Here is a 21,246-nt window from a genome sequence, read left to right on the forward strand (position 1 = left end):
TCTTATTCATTCTTATGTGACGTCATTTTTCATTTTTTGATGATCTGTTTTACAAATTCAAATGACGTCATTTTTTCGTCATTTTTCAGTTTCAAATAGGACGTCACTTGGCGTAGAAGTTTAAACTTATTCGGATGTGTCTACTTTTGTGTTTCAAATGTCTGGTTATGTAAATGTATTTCAGTTGTTTCCTGTAATTAGTTAATACTTCAGTTTTATCATGTACATGTTTTGAATATTCATTTTATAACATTTACTGTTTACAAAAGTATAAATTATTCTAAATTATAGGGATTTTCTGGTAACTAACAGAAAACCCTTGCCGTTTTTGGCACAACCTTTTTAATCTTTTGGTCCTCGATGCTGTTCAACTTTGTACTCGTTTCGGCTTTCAAACTTTTGTATCTGGGCTTCACACGTAGGTCTTGTGTGGACAAAATAAACTTCTGGCGTATTAAAATTTTGAACTTGTTGCCTTTTGTTGGCTGTTGTTCGTGTGATTCTTTGTCAATTGTGTTCTCCAATTTATTTATATTGTAGTCCTGTGTTGTCATTTTGATGTTATATTTCACATGGCCATAAAAGTGCGAGGTTTGGGATGCCACAAAACCAGGTTCAACCCACCATTTTTTCCCTTTAAAAATGCCCTGTACCAAGTCAGGAATATGGCCATTGTTATATTATAGTTCGTTTTTGTGTGTATTACATTATAACGTTGTGTCGTTTGTTTTCTCTTATTTTTGAGTGTAAATTCACATTGCGATAAGACGTGTCACGGTACTTGTCTATCCCAAATTCATGTATTTGGTTTTGATGTTATATATATATATGTTATATTTGTTATTCTCGTGGGATTTTGTCTATGTGTGTTACATTTTAGTGTTATGTCGTTGTTCTCCTCTTATATTTAATGCGTTTCCCTCGGTTTTAGTTTGTTACCCCGATTTTGTTTTTTGTCCATGGATTTATGAGTTTTGAACAGCGATATACTACTGTTGCCTTTATTTGATAAGGTACTAATTTTGAAAAGAAGTCAAGTTGATATTGTTTACGAAGATAAGTCATATATTAATATGCGTTACCATAATAACAAAATTAAATGCTATCAAAGAAGGTTTGCCGTGTGGATACAGTAGAGTGCCTTCCAGTGCCTTAGGTTTATGCTCCTATAATATACTAGTTAGAGGAGTGCGTGTCCGAGCGAGAACATATATACATGCATTACTTTAGGAATATTACTATATATATATATTACTATATATACTACTGTTGCCTTTATGTAAAACGGATAACAAAAACAAGTCTCTGAACAAAATCATCAGACTGGAACAAAAGTCGACCTTGATCTATAAGTTGTCATGGACAATCAATATACCAAATATCAAATAAATGTCATCTAGTATGAAGGAAAAGTGTGGAAAACTGATTTGCTGGACTGACGGATGGACAGACACACAGATAGACACAAAAACACAAAGAATTCAGACCTAAAATCCCTTCGTCGTTAGATTGAACCTTGTTTTATAGTGCTAAACCTTTCACTTGTATGATAAACACATCAAGTTCCTTTATATTGACAACGATACGTGAATTTCAATGTTGGTGTAGTTCATAATATCTGGGAGAGTAGTGGATCAGAACTATCTGTTAACCACTGGAATTAGTCAGGCGGAAATTCAATACTTCTACTAAGAAATCTACTAAATGATAAGATTAACGTACTAATAGTGGAAGATTTATTTAACCTCGAAGATAATATATTACATTTATTAGTGGACTGTACATGCTGTACAACATTCCAGTTTTTAAATCTATTATGAATTAATATTGATCGCCTGTCAAGCAGCCTATGTATTGCTCTACGTCAGAAGAGAACAAGTTTATTACTATGAATACTGTTCATATAGTTTTCCCAGTTAAAAGAACATATTGTGCAATGATTCTTTTTTTAATGTGGTATAGATGCTCATGACTTTTAAAAAGATTTATAAACTGATGGTAGATTTTAATATTTTAAACAAATCAGTCAGTTGGTCATAATTAACACTTATATGATTGGTGATAAATTTTACACTTTCTTTTTAGATTTTAAATGTTTACTTGTCGCTAAGTCATAAGTACAGTTAACTGTGTTAAATTATTTAATACCTTAAGTTTAAGAATTAAAAAGTCTGTAAGAATGTTCTCTCGATAGGGGTACACTACATGTAGGAGCATGGGTTAGGACTTTAAGTTTGCATCGTACGAGTATGCATAAGTAAACGAAAGGAGAAACAGACATTTGCTGAAATGTGCAAGTTTTACAGTCAATGTGCATTGTGGATACATGTATATATATTCTATTGATCCGAAAGAGACCTTACTGAATAACAGACAAAATGACATTTGATGAATATATCAAGTTTTACATTTTAATATATGACTGTATATACAGTTTGAATACTTTTAAATAAGTGTGACGGCGGTGTATATTAGTGTATAAAGAAGTTTTTAATTCGAATGTGAACATAATCATTCAATAAATACACGTGTATGATAAGCGATTCTACACTTCAAGATGATTTACCAACTGAAGTGGTTCATCTGGAAAAGGTGGAATATACAGAATATGTAACAGGTAGCAGGTGAACAAAAAAAATTGACATAATAAGTAAACATGTAAAAATAATGGTAAAGAAGTCAACACCGTGGCACAATCTTAATCACAACAAAAACATAAAGGATTGAGATATTTTAGGTAACGTGACTGAATGGTTTATAGATTCACATTAACTCATGCGTAGAATCGTGTGTATCACGGTGTATTAATAGATTACTTCATTGCTAGATGGGTAATGCAAGATGTTGAGGGATATAACTGCCCAGATGTTCGTTTTTGTATGTAGATATCAGTCGGAATGTAAGCAGTAGAGTTAAATACTGAAACACTGCACCGGTGTGCAAAACATACGAATCACATATTGACCTTTTTTTATATCAATCTTAATCAAGTAAAAAAAAATCCCTTAAGATACTATATTCCAGACACTCATTAGTGTTATCAATGTTTCAAAGAATTGGATTAGAATTTTTACAAACTTGCTCGTAAGCAATAAAATTTTACCAATTTTCAAAAATGTCTTTTAAGTAGTTAATTTGTTACATGAACAAATTCGTTATCCTTTAGAAATAGTTACAAAAACTGTTCAAATAAAATTAAAAGAAGGTCAGCATATATTAATCTACAAGTTATTTTTCTTCTATCAAGAAAAACCTTAATTATTTAAGTTCCGAAATAAGTGTACTGTATATCATTTCTGTACTAAATATTGAAATAGAGTTTTGCTTACTACAAAATTAATGTTATGGATTTATTCAAACCAATTATCGTTGTGTGACAAAATGCGTTCAAAACAATTCATTATTAATTGTCAAATCGTGACAGAAACTGAAATGATTGAAGCAGCCTAGACGAAGAAGGTAATTTGAAACGTACAATCCAACGGATAAGTTGACAACAATACCAAATCCCAAAGAGTTATCGGCCCTTTCTCTTGCTCAATGAGAGAAAGGACCGATAACTCAGCATGGGAGATTATACTATATCCTTGTTATACATCATTCTTTAAACTAAATATTGAGACCTAGTTAAGTGGAGATACAATCTTTATTGCACTTTAAGCCTGCATTTCACTTATTGATCGATCAAATTCGTTGTGATTGTAAGAGTAAACATGCTGAGTTCATAAATCAAATAATATGAAATAAGGTAAGGATTACAAAATTAATACAATCAAAAACATTACCCCATTACGAGTTCTCTATATTAAATAGAGGTAACACTTTACCATAATTTGCCATTGGTTTACACGCTTTGAATTAATTAAAAAGTAAAAGCACAAAAATACTGACCTCAGAGGAAAATCTAATCGGACAGTCCATAATATTTGTCACATGGCACAGAAATCAAGAACACATAACAAAATCTTCATGAAAGCCAAAAATAATTATGCAAGTATATTCTTATAGAGATAGTATAATCACGTTAAGTAAAAAGGCATTATCTTTTTCCAAACGAGTTTGACACAAACATATTAATGAATATTTTAGTCGTCAGTTAAACAGATATTCAAATCCGCAGTGACGGGTGAACAGGATTAAACCACAACTACACTAAATCAATCTTCTCTCTTTAGAGTCTGATTTTCATACAAATAAAATAGCCTGAAAAATAAGAAAATAAATTGTAGAATACAGATATAATTTGGTTTGGTGTTTCATATGACCGACTTTCCATTGTATTTGTTATTTAACAGCATTTGTGTTATTTAAAGTTGATCTTTATCATGTTTATATCGTTAAAAACAATTTAAAAAAAAATCGACCACGTATGTTGAGATATAGAACAAATCATGCCGTCAACGTATATATTTTTATACATATGTTGCATTCTAATAAAAAAGTATCTACTCATTTGTCATTCACAAAAAGCTATTTCTTTTATGTATGGCTTTGTCAATCTATCGTTCTTAATATTCCGGGGTTTTTGCTAGTGATTAGTTGTAAAATTGAAGAGTATCCTTTATTTTTATATTTATTTGATGATTAAAAAAACTTTCAGTTAAATTCTATAAATATGTGTATGATTTTAACCAGTTTTCTTCTTTGGGTTTATAACCCAACGTGCTTAAACAGTTTTAGTATACACATTTATTTCAACCATTGTAATCAATTACTAATCAATTTCGACCTGATGTTGATTGCTTTACTTTGCTTGATTTAGTTTAAACAGTATTTATAAATGAAAAACCAAAAACAATTGAGCAGTACAATTTTTACATACAATTCAAAGATGGGATTTAGAAACGAGAATTTATTTATAAATACATCTCTTGTGTGTGTTTAACATGTTTAATTCACAAGAAACAAACGTTATAAATATGCACCCTAGGGTTAGGAGCCTCTGTTGCTGAGTGGTCTGACATGTCTAAATAGTCAACTTTTGTATTACTAGCTTGTCAAAACTGAGGTTGTGAGTTCGAATCTCACACTTGGCAGGTGCGCTCTATACCAATCACGAATTAAGGAGATTACTTAATTTTCTACTTAAGTTCATTGGTTCTCCTCGACCACTTTGGTTTCCTCCAATAAAAAGATCTTACCATGGGATGATAAAGTAAAGGCTTATATTTCAAAACTGTTTATTGGTATGAGGATGTTGACTTTTTGAGGTTTAACAACCTATGTCAAGCGATAAATTCTTCAATGGTTTCATTTTGTTGGGTTTTTGTTAGTCTTATTCAATCCTTCAACTCTTTTCCACTCCCATAATATTTTTTAGGTGTTACTTTTTCTTTTCTTTTTTTTTTGGTTTCAACTTACAATCCATATCAGTGCATGTGAAAACTATTTTTTTGTTTTGTTGTTTAATCATGAGGCTTCATATCCTTCTTAAAATCAAATCGTCTTTGGTCACTGAGGGTGGCATTTAAAAAAATGATAAAAAAAAAGAACCACTTTTGATAGTAAAGAAAGAGTGACAAAATATAATATCGTTCTCGTTAAGTTGAAATATGTATATGGGTGATCTGCAGGTATTAAGGAGTGATTGATGCCCGAAAATCGTCAAAAGCTATTATTCGAAATCAACTAAAATAAAATATTTAAATAAAAACAGTTTCCCTGACGTCTGTGCTTCCGTGAACAGTTATAGACAATCAATCTTTAATTGAAGCTCTCAAAGCGTTTAAATCATAAATATGTTCTATTTACAACTACATAAGACTTTGTTTATGTCCTGACTTTTCTCTTTAAGTTTAGTCCTATGTATGTTAGTCGAAATGAACAAAAATATTATAAATTATTTTGTTTATATTTTGTAATTTGAAGATGGAATCGTAAAAATGCTTACTTTCTCACAGAGAAAATATCTAGGAACAAAACATCCAGTGTCATCCAGTTTATGTCCTTTCCATATCTGAGTGCATTTTCCATTTTGTGGCTCACCAGGGTACCACAGTGTATCAGTTAATACCAACTCTTTACCAGAAGTGGTCCATTGCCATTTCCTGTTGAAATGTCGGCATCCAATATACGCATCAGCTGAAATTAATTTTCATTTTCAGTAAGAAATGTTATTTGCACTTTTTTTATGATTCTATCTTGATCTCTGATTATTTAGAAAAACATGATTTACAAGATTTATTGAAGATGACTATACTTTATACATAATAGTATATAAATAAATCTTTATTTGCATAGGGTAACATTCTAGCTTATTTCAGGTTTTTTTTTTAAATTTGAAATGAGATTAACGTCCTGTCAGTTGTTCTAATTCTTTGAAAGATTACATATATCTTTTATCTTCTAATGCACGAAATAAAAAAAAACAAATGACTTTACTTTTTTTCAATTTCAGACAAATTTTCGATTAGATAACCTCAACTAAACATAGATTTATATGGGTTTTCAACATTTCTGTCTTTAGCTTACCAATCAATTGATTTAAAATTTATCAAATATTTTAAATGAAAACTGAAACTTTATGAATTGGTTGCATTCTGTTTTTTATTATTTCAATTCATGAATTATCGCGGACAAAAAAGATTTACAAATAAAGATTTTACCAAATGTGTGCATAGATGTAGTGCTCTATTACTAAACGTCAGAGTGAAAATATTCAAATCCATCTAGGTCAACTTTTGATGATGAATCTGAAACCCTGAACTCGTGATTATATTTATCAATCTGACGTTTTATAGTGAAACATGAAAATCAATGATATGGTCATCTTTATAAATTTCCTGTTTACAAAACTTTAAATTTTTCGAAAAACTAAGGATTTTCTTATCCCAGGAATAGATTACCTTAACCGTATTTGGCACAACTTATTTGGAATTTTGGGTACTTAACGCTCTTCAACTTTGTACTGGTTGGGCTTTATAGCTTTTTTGATTTGAGCGTCACTGGTGAGTCTTATGTAGACGAAACGCGCGTCTGGCGTATGAAATTATAATCCTATAATAACTTTTATCGTGTCAATCTGAGAACACTGGATCCTAGACTGGTGGTACATAAGAATTTATGCAGTCCGCCAGCCATGGTAACAATCAAAATTTCAATGAATGTAGTATAGTGAGAATCAATCTATGGTCAACTTTTCCCGAGATTGTTGTAACCTTATTTTCCTAATAATTAAGTGATATGAATTCTTTCAGTCAATTTTCTGTAATATTAATTGAAGTGAAGTTGTTAGTGTTAAGGTGGCTTGGGTTTCTTCCTTCATCTTGGATTTTGAAATATCAGATAACATTCGGTCTAGATCTTTGATGAAATGTGCTTATTTCGAGAGTAGAAGATGATTCATATGTAAGACTTCAAATTCAAGTTAATACCGAAAAATGACATGTTTCATCATATTTACAAATGTAATTTACCAAAAAAAACCAAAAAAAAACTTTCCGTTTGACTTAATCTTTTTTCAACTTTGCCACATAAGAGGAGACAACTCAAATGTAAGGGGATATAAATCTGATAAAGTAACTTTTACAACAGAAAGTGTATGGAACTTGTCTATTTTATCAGGTAGAAAAAAACGAGTCAGGTGACATCATTTTTTTCGTTTTTCTTATCAAAAAGCATATTATCAGAGATAGCCTCTCATATCTCAAAATTCTATGATGTAGTTTTTGTTTTTTGATATAAAATTAGGTTTTCCATGCCTTATCTATACCAAATATGACATCTTTAAACAATCTGTAGCGTAAAAAATAAGCACGGTGACTCCTACTTTTTGATATATTTTTATGAACTTTAATTTAGACCCCACAGCTACTTTAAGATGTATTTTTAGCCATACTAAGTATATTTTGCGAAATTAATTGTCGTTTCCCATATGCAAGAATGAATAAAAACTGATATAACTGCAAACTGACGTAATTTTGTTCATAACACCTCAGGGAGATACCTCTGTTATAATCAGTTGAAGTGTTAAATCAAGCTTCAATGTGAGGAAATATTAGGCTTCTAAATGATCAAAATTTCTGTTTTATCAAACAGTTATATATTAAATGAAATATTTCTTAGAATATGCGTGGTTCCACTTTTTTGATTTATATTTTATTTGCCAAAGGGTCAAAACAATATTTTGTAAAAATTTTATGAAAATAAAACTAGTCAAATTAATTTAAGCCAAGATTTCGTACCAGCTGAATAGTATTGGAATGATGGCCACGAAACATTACTGAATAGGCTGATTCGATAACATTGTACTCATCTTTCTAAACGTCAAATAAACGTGGCAGGCCTAAGCTCATTTATCAATGCATGATATCATTCTGTATGAACAGACATAGTTGAAATAAAAACAAACCGTTTATCATTGAATCAACTTGCGTAAATTCTGCTTCATCTGTCACTTCTGCTAGATATCCTCCTTGAGATTCACAATATGCCTATAAAGATCAATTATATTTAGGTTCTTTATTATAACATTGAAGGGTAATACACACAAGAGGAAAATAATAAGAACCTTACTTATCTCCTGATTGCAACACAACGAAAACTCATCAGTAAAATGTTGTTTTCCGTTTTCCCTTTTTTCAAAACGTTTCTTAAATTTCACATTCATGCCTGTGAAAATTGAGAAAAAAAAATACTGTACAATCAGATAACCTCCTCAAAGAAGGTTGACCTTAGAGGCCCCTCATGGGGGGGGGGGGGGTCCTAGTAATCACATAATCACCATTTTTTTGCCAATATAATCACATAATCATTAAATATTTGCTTATCTTTAGTAATCAAATAATCATAAACTAAAAATACAGTCCTAGGTAATCAAATAATCATGAAATATTTGGCTTAATAATCAAATAATCATTAAAAAAACGGCCAAGTAATCACATAATCAAAAACCCCATGAGGGCCCTCACCTTAGACATGTAGATTATTTAGGACAGTTTTGTTATATCCCTGTTGCATATGTATTGTAAAATAACCCAGAATAATTTAGTTACTTAAACATCTATGGATTTCAATTTTATGTTTTTTTTTTAATAATTATACTTAACTGCAGACGAAAACTTCGTCTTGAAGAAGAAGGTAGAAGGTATTGAATTATTCAAATACCAGATACTATACTTACTGTTGCGTCATCCCAAGACAATTGTTTTGTGTTTTCGTAAAAATAGCAACTGTTTCCTAACTTCTTCCAGTCGATAGGACACTCTATGATAAACAATGATAAATAATTGTAAATATTTACAATGAATCATGTATCATTTAAATAATTTTAAATTATAACTTACAAATTAAAAGTAATGTATAATTCTATAATCAAAAGTTACTATTATTGAACTGTTAGTTTTTTTTCGGATAATATTCCTTACAATTTGTTTCAGGTTGCAGGGCAAGGTTACATCCCCAACTTTCTAATTTGTTTTCAAACCCACAAGAACTTATTAACAAGCAACGATTAGACAAAATTAATTTTATGTTTCCTACCAGTTTCTTTAGTAAAAGTTATGCCTCCATTTTTCTCATTCAAATCACAGTTTATTGTATCAATCATCTGATAGAGACGACACATTTTAGTTAAATCATCGTAGGTAAAAACAGTGCATTCATCAACATCTGTGCACAGTTTGGCTCCATGTTTGGCTGATATACAAGCACAATTTAAGAACGGAGTTTTGTTAACAGATGTTGTTCCTACTCTAACACATTTAGTATACGTTTTTGCAGTCTGTACCAGAGCTACTGAGACAGTAACGTAGTAAAACGCGATACAGAATATAACTTGTAGCATTATAGTCTCAACCTAGACTTCAGTTGAAAAGATTTATCAGTAAAATGCTACAATTAATTTATATTTATGAGGGAACTCAATATTTTAATTTACATTGATTGGGTAATCCGTTTTTAGGTTTACATCTGTTTAAATATTGAATATGCAATTATAGTTTTATAGCAAAATACAGTTTTTTGACAAGACGGTAAATTGAGGATATTTCCAAATGTTTTTTAAGTATCGAACGTTAATGATTAATTGCAAATATAGTACACAACTACAAATGAAACATTTCAAGCTTATATGATCTTATTAGATACTGTATCATTTTGTGAAGGATTTTTCTTAATCTTTTTTTCTTTTACATCTTGTAATCGGAATCCTTTTTTCCATGTGGTGCCTTTAAAAAATTGTGCCTGCTTCTTTTCATAATTTTATTACAAAAAAGTCGTATAATTCCAAAAGCTAATTTTGAAAATCTCATAAATTGAGATACAATATTTATTTTAATTCAACCGAAAAGATGTGGGAAATATGTATATGTATATATCTTTGTGCACTTTTATAAAAAAAGTTTAACTATCTTTCTTATATCTAAGCAAATGAACAGTGGAGTAAGACTATACATTAGGGAAACAATATTCAAGATTGTTAAAATTAAATAATTACATTAGATGTATGTTTCATTAATATACGTTTTTCTGATTGGCTAACTAGCATTCTCGTGATATTCCTTAATCAATTGCATTACACGATGCAACTTTTCATTCATGATTACACGAGGTCCCACAATAAAGTGCACAGGTAAATGAAATAAAAACTTGATAAAAGGCGTGTTTTCATGATTCTATAGGTAAAAATGTAATTATAAGTATTGAATGCTTTTTTTTGTAACTTTATAGGGTTGTAAAAGCGTTGACCGTGCGCACATTTTAATTATGAAGCGCTTTCGCGCTTCATACAAAATGTACTTCGGTCAACGCTTTTACACCCCAATAAATTTACAAAAAAGAGCATTCAATTCTTAAATAAAAAATACAAATAAAAAAAATAACCGACAAGAAAACTGAGTTTTACAAATGGGCGCCCATATTTAAAGAATATGTATAACTTTTAATGAAAAGAGCAAGATAACAAGTGCGATCGTCTTGACGGGTATAGTTTTTACAAGTCGATTTACGTAAATGTTGGCTTCCGAAATGTTTTTCTGGATTAACTTTTATCTTCCACGTCCAAAGTCAAATATTTGAAAGCCATGCATAATAATATATGAACATAACATTACGGTTTGGTACCATTAAAACGTTTAATCCCGCTGCAAATGGTTGCATCTGTCCTAAGTCAGAACGCTAATGTACAGTAGTTGTCGTTTGGTTATGTAGTTTATACGTGTTTCTCGTTTCTCGTTTTTTTTATATATATTAGACCGTTGGTTTTCCCGTTTGAATAGTTTGTACTAGTAATTTTGGGGCCCTTGATAGCTTGGTGTTCGGTGTGAGTCAAGGCTTCCTGGTGAAGGCCGTACATTGCCCTACAGTGGTTTACTTTTATAAATTGTTATTTAGATGGAGAAGTGTCTCATTGGCACTCATACCACACCTTCCTATATCTATTAACAGTCGAAGAGCTATGTTTGACCGAAAAGGACATTACAGTAATAGCCACATAAAAATAAGGTCAACTTTATCTGATAGAGTCAAAACCTTAGTTTCGTAATAGTTTATATTTATCATGTTTATAAAAAGATTTGTTATAAATCATTGCCGTACTATAGTAACGTAAAAAAGTATAGTTAACTGAAATCACAAAACTTTCGATATTTGATATCAAAATTTAACTTGATATCGGACGAATTTTTGGGAAATAAAATTGATTTAAGGGGGCTCAAGGGTATAAATCTAATTTTTTTTTTTAGTATAGGATTTCGATATTTTTTCTATAAATGAACTTTATCATGTACTTCATAGTAAAATAAAATAAAAAATATGGGGTGGTGTTCATCTAAATTAAGCTTCGTTATATATATTAAAACGGATTCAAGCTTAAAATCGAAATCCACTGTAAAGGAAGAGTACTCTAACTAGAAAGTGACAAGTATTTAGCGAATACATGTTGATAGCGTTTAAGCAAATTCAGGTTGCACTGATAGTGAACACATGTAACAGTAAAGAGTTATTTTAAGTATTATCAGTGATAAAATTGTTGCATTTAAATAGGACAAAACATTCATTGTTAGACATCAAAGTTAAATTGATTTTGAATGAAACGTTATTTTTCAAATCCGGTTAGATTTAATTCCTACCTTTAATACTACCAAACACATACAACTGAATAACAGTGCATTCATACAAACAAACAAAAATACGATATATTGAATAATGATATTCGCCATCTGCAAATTCTCACCAATGTTGCATACGTTCAGACCTTATAGTGTAATTAGGTAGATTAAAATATCAGGTAAGCAATCAGCTAACAAACGGTGAAGTGGAAACCCTAATTATCGTTTAATTACAACACTTTCAAAACCAAACATGTAATTATCACTGACATTCTTATTCGTTTGAGCTATATTGAAAAAGGAGTGGGAAGCTTAAATAAAACATGTGTGTGGTTACCTATTCATTAATTCATTAGGTCAGATTACCTTTAAACTATATCGCGGCAAGTGTGTGTACACGTACTCGATGCCACCATTCCAACAAATAATTAAATGATCACGTCTTACAAACGCTACTTTCTCTTTCAATTTATGACAATACACAAAGTATTGCTAAAATGTGATCGACTGACTTGCTCGGTGTACTTTTGTATATTTAGGAAACTCAGTAAAATGATATGGTTACGATAATAACGTTTGGTCAAGTGGCATCAAGTTACCTTTTTCTGTGTTTGATGACGTCATATATAAACGTAGTTCATTAGGATAATAACGTTTTTTTACTGCCTATTCCTAATATGTCACTTGTATTATGGAGAGACAGGCAAACTACCACAAATCCATAATTTGTCACTGAGCCGAAGTTTTTGATAGTATTTCTAACTTTTAGGATTTTAAGTTATGTGTAATTTCAGAGTCGCACTTTAGTCTAGCAATTTACCATATTTTATATGGTTGTCCAGCCCAACAGAACGTCTTGAGTCAAAAAGTCTAGCTTGGTACAGGATGCATTTCGATACGAAGCTACTTTACAACACGATAAACGATAATAGACTAATAATTTTACTTACTATGCCGTCATATCAAATATCAATTTTATTATATGTGTTTCTTTAACAGTAAATGACGTCTTTACACTTTTACAGCTATTTGTAAGATCCAGGCAGGGGGTGATTCATGTATGTCTCAGAACTGCTTTATTCTTTGATATGATAGGCAGCTAAGATTGAAATGAAGTTTGCATGCTTATTTTTATTAATTTTTTGAACGGTTGCTATGGAAACATGCAGACATTTTTTTGAGGAATAAATGTCTACTTTATGGTTGCAGCAATTTTATGATAATGACAATTTCAAGAAAAAAAATAATTTCAACATATAATTTAGCATTATTCATGTTATTTGAAGTTTATATTTTGATATTAAGGTTGTGAAATTTTTTTGTTGATATAAGGCTAAAATGGTATTTAAAAAGTTATAATCTGTAAATTGACATTTTCTGGAAATAGCTTCAATATCATATTTTGAATTAAGAAAAATTGACATTGGGCAGACAAGTTCATTATAATCTATGATTGCATCTTAAAGTTCATATATTGAATTAATGAAAACAGGAAAAAAACATCTGGGTTTTTTTGTAATTTTTGGTTACCATGGCAACAAAAATAGGTAAAATTCATAAAAATGACAAAACACAATACTTGTTCATTATCAAGATTTTTGCTATTTTTTTATATTAATGTAATCTAACAGACAATAAAACTTATAATTTGTTTGAAAATGATAAAAAAATATATAAGCTTTAATTTAAGTGGCTGAAAGACCATAGCGACATTAAAAAAAGCCCTAGCAACCGGTCTGATATTGCTGAATTAATTCAGATTCAGCATCAAATACATGGTTTTCTAGGTATTGGATACATATAAAAAGTGGAGTTTGAATTATATACTCAACAGTTAGATAGTTAACACTAGATCTGCTTTTGGTAACCATGGACCAAAAGAAGTTCAGATTTGATACAAACCATTATGTACCTTATAATATCTGTTTTGCAGCACTGTAAATGGACTTCTTTCAACCAGAAACAACATGCAATTATATTTCTCTATATTTACAAATCATATCTCTTGATTTCATGAAAGGGTCATTTGGTTATTGTAATAACAATGTATGGCATAGAAATTTTAGATGGAGAGACAGAGTTAATAATGTAGGACTGCTGAATTTGGTGGTTCCTCAAACATTTGTATTCCTGGATTTTAGATTGCATTTTCGTCTGGAATCGTAAAAGTAAATGCATGTGGTACTTATACAATGCTTCCGATGCAAGAATTATTAAACGTATTTTCTAATTTCTGAATTTACAGTAGCATCGAGAAACAATTTTCCAGTGACACATCTATTGATAGACATTGTTATTTTACTGTTGATCTGCCCAACTCAAAGTCATTATGAATTTCCTACTCATCTCTTACGTTTAATTTCAATTATTTCAGGGAAACCTTTATGACCAATTGAAAATATAAAAAAGACTATGTGGTATAATTGCCAATGAGACAACTCTTCACAAGAGACCAAAATGACACAAAAATTAACAACTATAGGTTATCATACGTGATATATAATCAAAAAAGGTTTAAATGAAGACCAAATATGTTCCAGATATGGTACGAATTTGACTTATCCCTCTTTTAACAAAGTGGCACAATACAAAAGAAAAGGACTTTGTAGGATTTTTTAAAAGCTAAAAGAGGAAATAACATGGCAGATCCATGAATTAGATTAAGAATTGGGAGACATCAACCCGATCAAAGATCAGACAATAACCGTAGACCACCAATGGGTCTTCAACGCAGTGAAAAAATCCCGCACTGGAGGTGGTCCTCAGACGGCCCCTAAATAAAATTGTGTACTAGTTCAGTGAAAATGAACGTCTCACTAAACTCCAAAACATATGAATGACCTAAAATTAAAAAAAAAACAATACACAAGAGTTAAAAACACCAGAGGCTCCTGACTTAGGACAGGCGTAAACATGCGGCGAGGTTAAACACGTTTTGTGAAATCTCAACCCTACCCTTTACATCTAGCCAATGTAGAATAAAGACACACATAGCAGTACGCATAGTAAAACTCAGATTTAAAAGAAGTCCGAGTCCGATGTCAGAAAAGATAGAAAAGAAACTAAGCAAAATGTCAATGATACATAAATTAATAAAGGAATACTAGCAGTTACTGACATGCCAGTTCCAGACCTTACTTAAACTGATGGAAAGATTACGACTTCATCCTATGAAAATCAAGTACAAGCCCTCCCGTTATGTGTTTAGTATCATACCATCATAAAATATATGAGAAGAACATAACACGTACCATGCCAACAACTGGTTATAGAATAAATGTGTTTATTTCTGATGCAAAGACCATATGAGTCAATCAGTATTTTTACCAAAATATGTAATTCCTAATGACCATGACAACAGTATCGTATCTATATCCCTTCCAAATAATTATGTTTAAAGGTTTGGAACATATTTGGTCTTCATTTAAACCTTTCTTGATTATACAACACAACACAAAATGTATAACAAAACTGACTTGTTTATAAGTACATGCAATTTCACATATGTACCAACAATTTATACAGCAAAGTGCATATTCAAATTGTATCTCGTATTTAACATCCCCTAATATATATGTGGCGACAAACCCCAAAAAAAAAGAGCAATACTATTTTCATTTCTACAGATAATTATAAACCTACAAACGATAGCACCTATATCAAACCATTGCATTCAATTTAATTGTTTCTTCAATTGCACTTCGCGCTATTAATGTAAGTGTGGGTGGTGTATAAACAGTCTATACAATAATGAATACAAAACGGAAATGAATCATGAAATAAGAGAAAACTCTCACATCGAAAATATTCATGAGAACATGTTATATTTTATAAAATTTAAGATAACATTTTTCGAAACATTTGAATAGAGAGATGCAGACTCCTATCAAGACATTCCTTAGTTGTTGAAACGTAGCTCTTAGGTCCTTATGATATCTTTTATCATCCGCAGCTAGACCTTCGTCAAAGGAAAGCGATTAATGTATTCCATTATTCAACGATTGTTTTGATGAATAAACATAAAATTGAAAATGGAAATGGGGAATGTGTCAAAGTGACAACAACCCGACCAAAGAGCAGATAGTTTACATATCAATCATGGGACAATATGCAGTCATGTCAAGTGTGGATGTGGATATAGTTGGATAATCTATCCATTAGTTCTTAAGTTTTGTCAATTTTTATAAATCCTTGGCTTTCAAATATTTGGCTTTTAGCGTTCCTGATGAAGTTAAATTCAGAAAAGCGCTTCGGACGCATACAATTAGATAACCTGTAATTTTTTTTTGTAAAACACATCAATTATATATTAATTTGGCACGCAAGTCCACATTAACTCATCATCGGCGCACTAGTCGTAACAGTTGAAAGGTCAAATGAAATACTAAGTAGAAGAGAATAACAAACCGAAAACATCTGAAAGATTTTGCCAAATAATGCTATGGCAATCTATAAAAACTTACCAAAGATACAATGCTAATTATTTGTTGTGAAAGACTCGCGTTTTTTCTGCGACAGATTGATCATAGCGCTCAAATGTCAACAGTTGAAAGGTCAAATGATATTCTCGGTTAAAGAGTTTTCAAAAATTAAAATTCTAATAGGTTGTGCCAAATCTTGAACGAGGCCATCTAATCAAGGGAGTAGAATAACCTTTAAAGTGAACTTTGAAGCTTAGAGTGAGCTTGACTCATTTTTGAAGGCCATACGGTGACTATAGTTGTTAAGTTATGTGTCATATGGTCTCTTGTGAAGAGTTGTCTCATTGGCAAACATACCACCTCTTCTTTTGTAATATTAGCAGGATATGTGTTATTATTCAACATTGTATAAACAATAATCACATTTCAAGAACAGATTTAGTGCTAAACTGATCAGATGTAAATTGTTGGAATGATAGAAAAGAGACACTTCTGATGGCGTCCGTCAATTTAAAAAAAGATTTAACTTCACCACTTGGAACTCTTCGTTTGATAGTTTCCTTGTGAGCAGTAATCCCATGTCAAGGAAATCCCGTCCAACTTAGAGCAATAAAATTGATGTTTTCATGTTAAACATCCCTAAACACAGAAAAATTATGATTGTCAACCATGAATATAACGAGCACAGACAAATGATACTGAGCTACATTTGTGTTAGTTTAGATAATACTAGAAACAAATTGCGCGAGCGCGGCTTGAAGAATACTTAAATGTTTATAGTGAAACACAGCTGGGGTTCGTGCTTTTCAAACTGGTGTTATACACTAATGCATTATAGTGATGTCCAATTAGTAGCTTCTGTCTCGGTGTTACACCGGTACTTCTAGAATGAAGAAAATAACTCAGAGAAGACGAAGACAACCTAGAAAACTGACGATTAAAACACTTCTCGGTGGTGCTAGTTTGTAGCATTTCTTCTTTTGTTCGAAAGGTGCGAGTCAAGTTATGTCTCTGAGTGATACGGGTGCTCCAGGAATGGAGGAAAACACTCATAGAAGAAGTAGACAATCTAAAACTCTCTAATGATTTAAAACATTTCTTCAATGATGTGAGTTTGTAGTGTTTTTTTCTAGTGCTGCCAGTTCTGTCTCATTGCGACACGAGTGCTCCGAGAATAGATGAATTTATTAAGATATAATGATAAGACACATTTCTCCAAGTTTGTTATATTTCTTATTTTTTTGAGTGGTACGAGTTTGATGAAGTGATGGAAGTTGTTAAAATTAGTGAGAGTGTTTGAGTGGTGCAAGTTGCCCGTGGGCCGATTTTTGGGGCAGTACGTCAACTGAACATGCGCGAAAGCGTTTAAGACATGGTCGATAATGGTCTATATTTTTTCTAAAAAATTGGCGTTTTCTGTGGAAAAAGACAAATTCAGGAAGTACAAAACACTTGATTTGCACGTCATATCACAAATACTTCTGACTTTGTATAGTTTCAGAGGAGTTGCGGATCAATGAAATCGGTCTCTTCTTTTAGAAGTATAGACCATGCATGCAGATGGTTAAGGATTGTCATTTATATTTTTTTTCTACGAAAAAATTATTCTTTAGAAATGTGTAACTATACAATTCTGAACATGATCACTATCTAATTACCTAGTGTATTGAAATCGACGTAAATGTATTTTACAAATAAGTTTTGTAAATAATTTATTGTGATGTTCTGTTCTATATATTTCAAACATTATCTAGCAGGACAATCAGAAAGAAAAAAACCATGTTTATTATTATTATACCGATGTCATGTCTATAAATACAAGAATATATAATACTGTATTGATTTATAAATAGTATAGATGATTCTTTCAAAAGAGCATGCAAGATAAAAAAAGATTCTTTTATTTCATACACTTAATTACTAAATATTCTATGAGCAGTTTGAGATACTATCACAAATATTTAACATTAGCAAGTTTTATTTCCTTTATCCTTTGAAAATGTTTTCCCAATACAAAGATTGCATTTTCAAAAGCTAAACAGATGTAAACATAAAAAGTCAGAATGAAATTAATCAATCAATGTAAATGAATATATTTAGTTCCTTTAAAAAGATATTGTATTGTAGTATTTTCATCATAAATATTTTCACTTGAAGTTTAGGTAAAAACTAGAATGCTACATATTGCATTTTGTACCGCGTTTTTCATCGTTACTGTCTCTGTAGTTCTAGCACAGACTATAGAATCGTATACAAAATGTGTTCAAGTAGGAGCAACATCTGTTAACAAATTTCCGTTCTTAAACAGAAACTGCATATCAGCTATAGATGGTGCACTAATGTGCACAGAAGTTGCTGAATGTACTGCATTTACCTACGATGATTTGACTAAAATGTGTCATCTCCATCAGATGATTGATACAGTAAACTGTGATATAAATAAGAAAAATGGAGAAATTACGTTTACTAAAAAAATAGGTAGGAAACACAACATTGCTTTTGTCTAATCTTTGCTTGTTAATAAGTTCTTGTGCGTTTAAAAGCAAAGTATAAAGTTGGGGACGTTGCCTTGCCCTGTAAGGAATTGTTACCAATAGTATGCGGAAAAGAAAACGGATTAACAGTTTAATAATGAAAAATGCTGGCAATTACTATAACCAAACTCATTGTACTTATCCTGTTTTCAGATATATATATGGTAAGGAGAGATAAATAGAAGAAAAGTTCAAAAGCTAAGTGTTTCAAACGATAACGAATTAGCGGTTATATAAACTTTTGATTATAGAATTATACACTACTTTACTTGGCAAGTAATAATTTAAACATTAAACAAATTTTTATAAAATGTTACATTACTAATTGTAAATATTTACAATTGTGTTTCATTGTTTATCATAGAGTGTCCTATTGACTGGAAGAAGTTAGGAAACAGTTGCTATTATTACGAAAACACAACAGAATTGTCTTGGGATGACGCATCAGTAAGTATAGTATATGGTATTTTAAATTATTCAAAGCCTTCTGGATACGAAGTGTTCGTCTGCAGTTGGGTACCATTACTCAAAAAGACGTCAAGTAATATAAAAAAAAAGTCATATGCAACTTTTCATCGTCATTTTTCTTTCATAATAGTATCAGTATTTGTGGAACACAGGACATCAATGTTATATCCTTTTTTGTCTTTGGTTTTCAGCACATTAACTAATCATATAATTAACGTAAAAAAATATGTGCAAACTGGATAAAAGGATTGTGCCTGATGTACATATGATGAAATCATAATCTTTCAGTCAGTTTAATTGAAGTCTGGAGCTGGCATGTCAGTTAACTGCTAGTAGTCTGTTGTTATTTATGTATTATTGTCATTTTGTTAATTTTCTTTGGTTACATCTTCTGACATCAGACTCGGACTTCTCTTAAACTGAATTTTAATGTGCGTATTGTTATGCGTTTACTTTTCTACATTGGTTAGAGGTATAGGGGGAGGGTTGAGATCTCACAAACATGTTTAACCACGCCGCATTTTTGCGCCTGTCCCAAGTCAGGAGCCTCTGGCCTTTGTTAGTCTTGTATTATTTTAATTTTAGTTTCTTGTGTACAATTTGGAAATTAGTATGGCGTTCATTATCACTGAACTAGTATATATTTGTTTAGGGGCCAGCTGAAGGACGCCTCCGGGTGCGGGAATTTCTCGCTACATTGAAGACCTGTTGGTGACCTTCTGCTGTTGTTTTTTATTTGGTCGGGTTGTTGTCTCTTTGACACATTCCCCATTTCCATTCTCAATTTTATGCTAAATATTTTTGCGTTGATCAATATTTGTTCCGATACAATATCACTTGTCGAAACAAGTTTCTAAGTTTAGTGTATTAAAAGGTTTTCATGCAGATTTATTTTAGCTTTTATAAGAATTAACCGAGGACTGAATTATAAAATGAAAATAATATAATTATGTGCGTCTTAGGCTTTTACATGGTTTAATTTCAGCAGGAACAATAAAAACCTAAAATTGAAATCCATAGATGTTTAAATACCTACATTCTGGGTTATTTCACAATACATGCAACAGGGAAATAACAAAAATACCTAAATTATATCAAGGTCAACCTTCATTGAGGAGGTTGTTTGTTTGAACCGTAGTTTCTTCTCAATTTCCACAGGTATCAATGTGAAATTTAAGTAAAATAATGAAAAAAAGGAACAGGGTAAACAAGACGTCACTGATGCTTTATCATTGTGCTGCCATCGGTGATAAGTAACTTCCTATCTCTCTGAAACACAAGAGTCATTTGAGTTTGTGTTGCTTATTCTTAATACTTCTTAATATATGCGGTTTTAAGTTTTCTTTTTTTCCTAATTTGTATTACCCTACAATTTTATAATAAATAACAAAATATCATTGATTTTTATAGGAATACTGTATATCTCAAGGTGGATATCTAGCGGAAGTAACAAATGAAGCAGAATTTGAGCTGGTTAATTCAATGATAAACGGTTTGTATTTATATCAACTACGTCTGATCAAAAAGAATAATTTCATGCATTGGTAAATGAGTGTAGGCCTGATACGTTCATTTAACGTTTATAATTCTGAACCTGAATACAATGTTTTTAAATAGGCCTATTAAGTACGGTTTCGTCGCAGTCATTCAAATACTTTTAGGGTGGCACCAAACACATCGACTAAAATTTATTTGGCTCGTGTAATTTTCAAAAGATTTTGACATAATATTCATTTGACCTTTGACAAAAATATAAAAATTTCAAATGACTTAAAC

General features: G+C 31.1%; 1 protein-coding gene across 1 annotated transcript; it reads right to left on the minus strand.

Annotated features, from left to right (window-relative positions):
* Positions 1-4,185: 4,185 nt before the first annotated feature.
* On the minus strand, positions 4,186-9,784 carry LOC139483307 (CD209 antigen-like protein A). Its single transcript, XM_071267336.1, has 5 exons — positions 9,481-9,784; positions 9,122-9,204; positions 8,351-8,432; positions 5,891-6,081; positions 4,186-4,203 (listed from the first exon to the last, which is right to left on the minus strand). Exons 1-5 carry the CDS (start codon positions 9,782-9,784, stop codon positions 4,186-4,188), a joined length of 678 nt encoding a protein of 225 aa, XP_071123437.1.
* Between the last annotated feature and the right edge of the window lie 11,462 nt (positions 9,785-21,246).

The sequence above is a fragment of the Mytilus edulis genome, chromosome 7 (assembly GCF_963676685.1).
Source record: "Mytilus edulis chromosome 7, xbMytEdul2.2, whole genome shotgun sequence".
In the NCBI taxonomy this organism is placed as follows: domain Eukaryota; kingdom Metazoa; phylum Mollusca; class Bivalvia; order Mytilida; family Mytilidae; genus Mytilus; species Mytilus edulis.

What these genes read in the sequence shown, in the direction of transcription:
- LOC139483307 (XM_071267336.1), bottom strand. Translation starts at nt 9,784, where the DNA reads ATGCTACAAGTTATATTCTGTATCGCGTTTTACTACGTTACTGTCTCA. An exon ending in AACTTTTACTAAAGAAACTG is followed by an intron (nt 9,205 to 9,480) that starts GTAGGAAACATA and finishes TGTTTATCATAG; the next exon opens with AGTGTCCTATCGACTGGAAG. An exon ending in AGTTGATTCAATGATAAACG is followed by an intron (nt 6,082 to 8,350) that starts GTTTGTTTTTAT and finishes AATTAATTTCAG; the next exon opens with CTGATGCGTATATTGGATGC.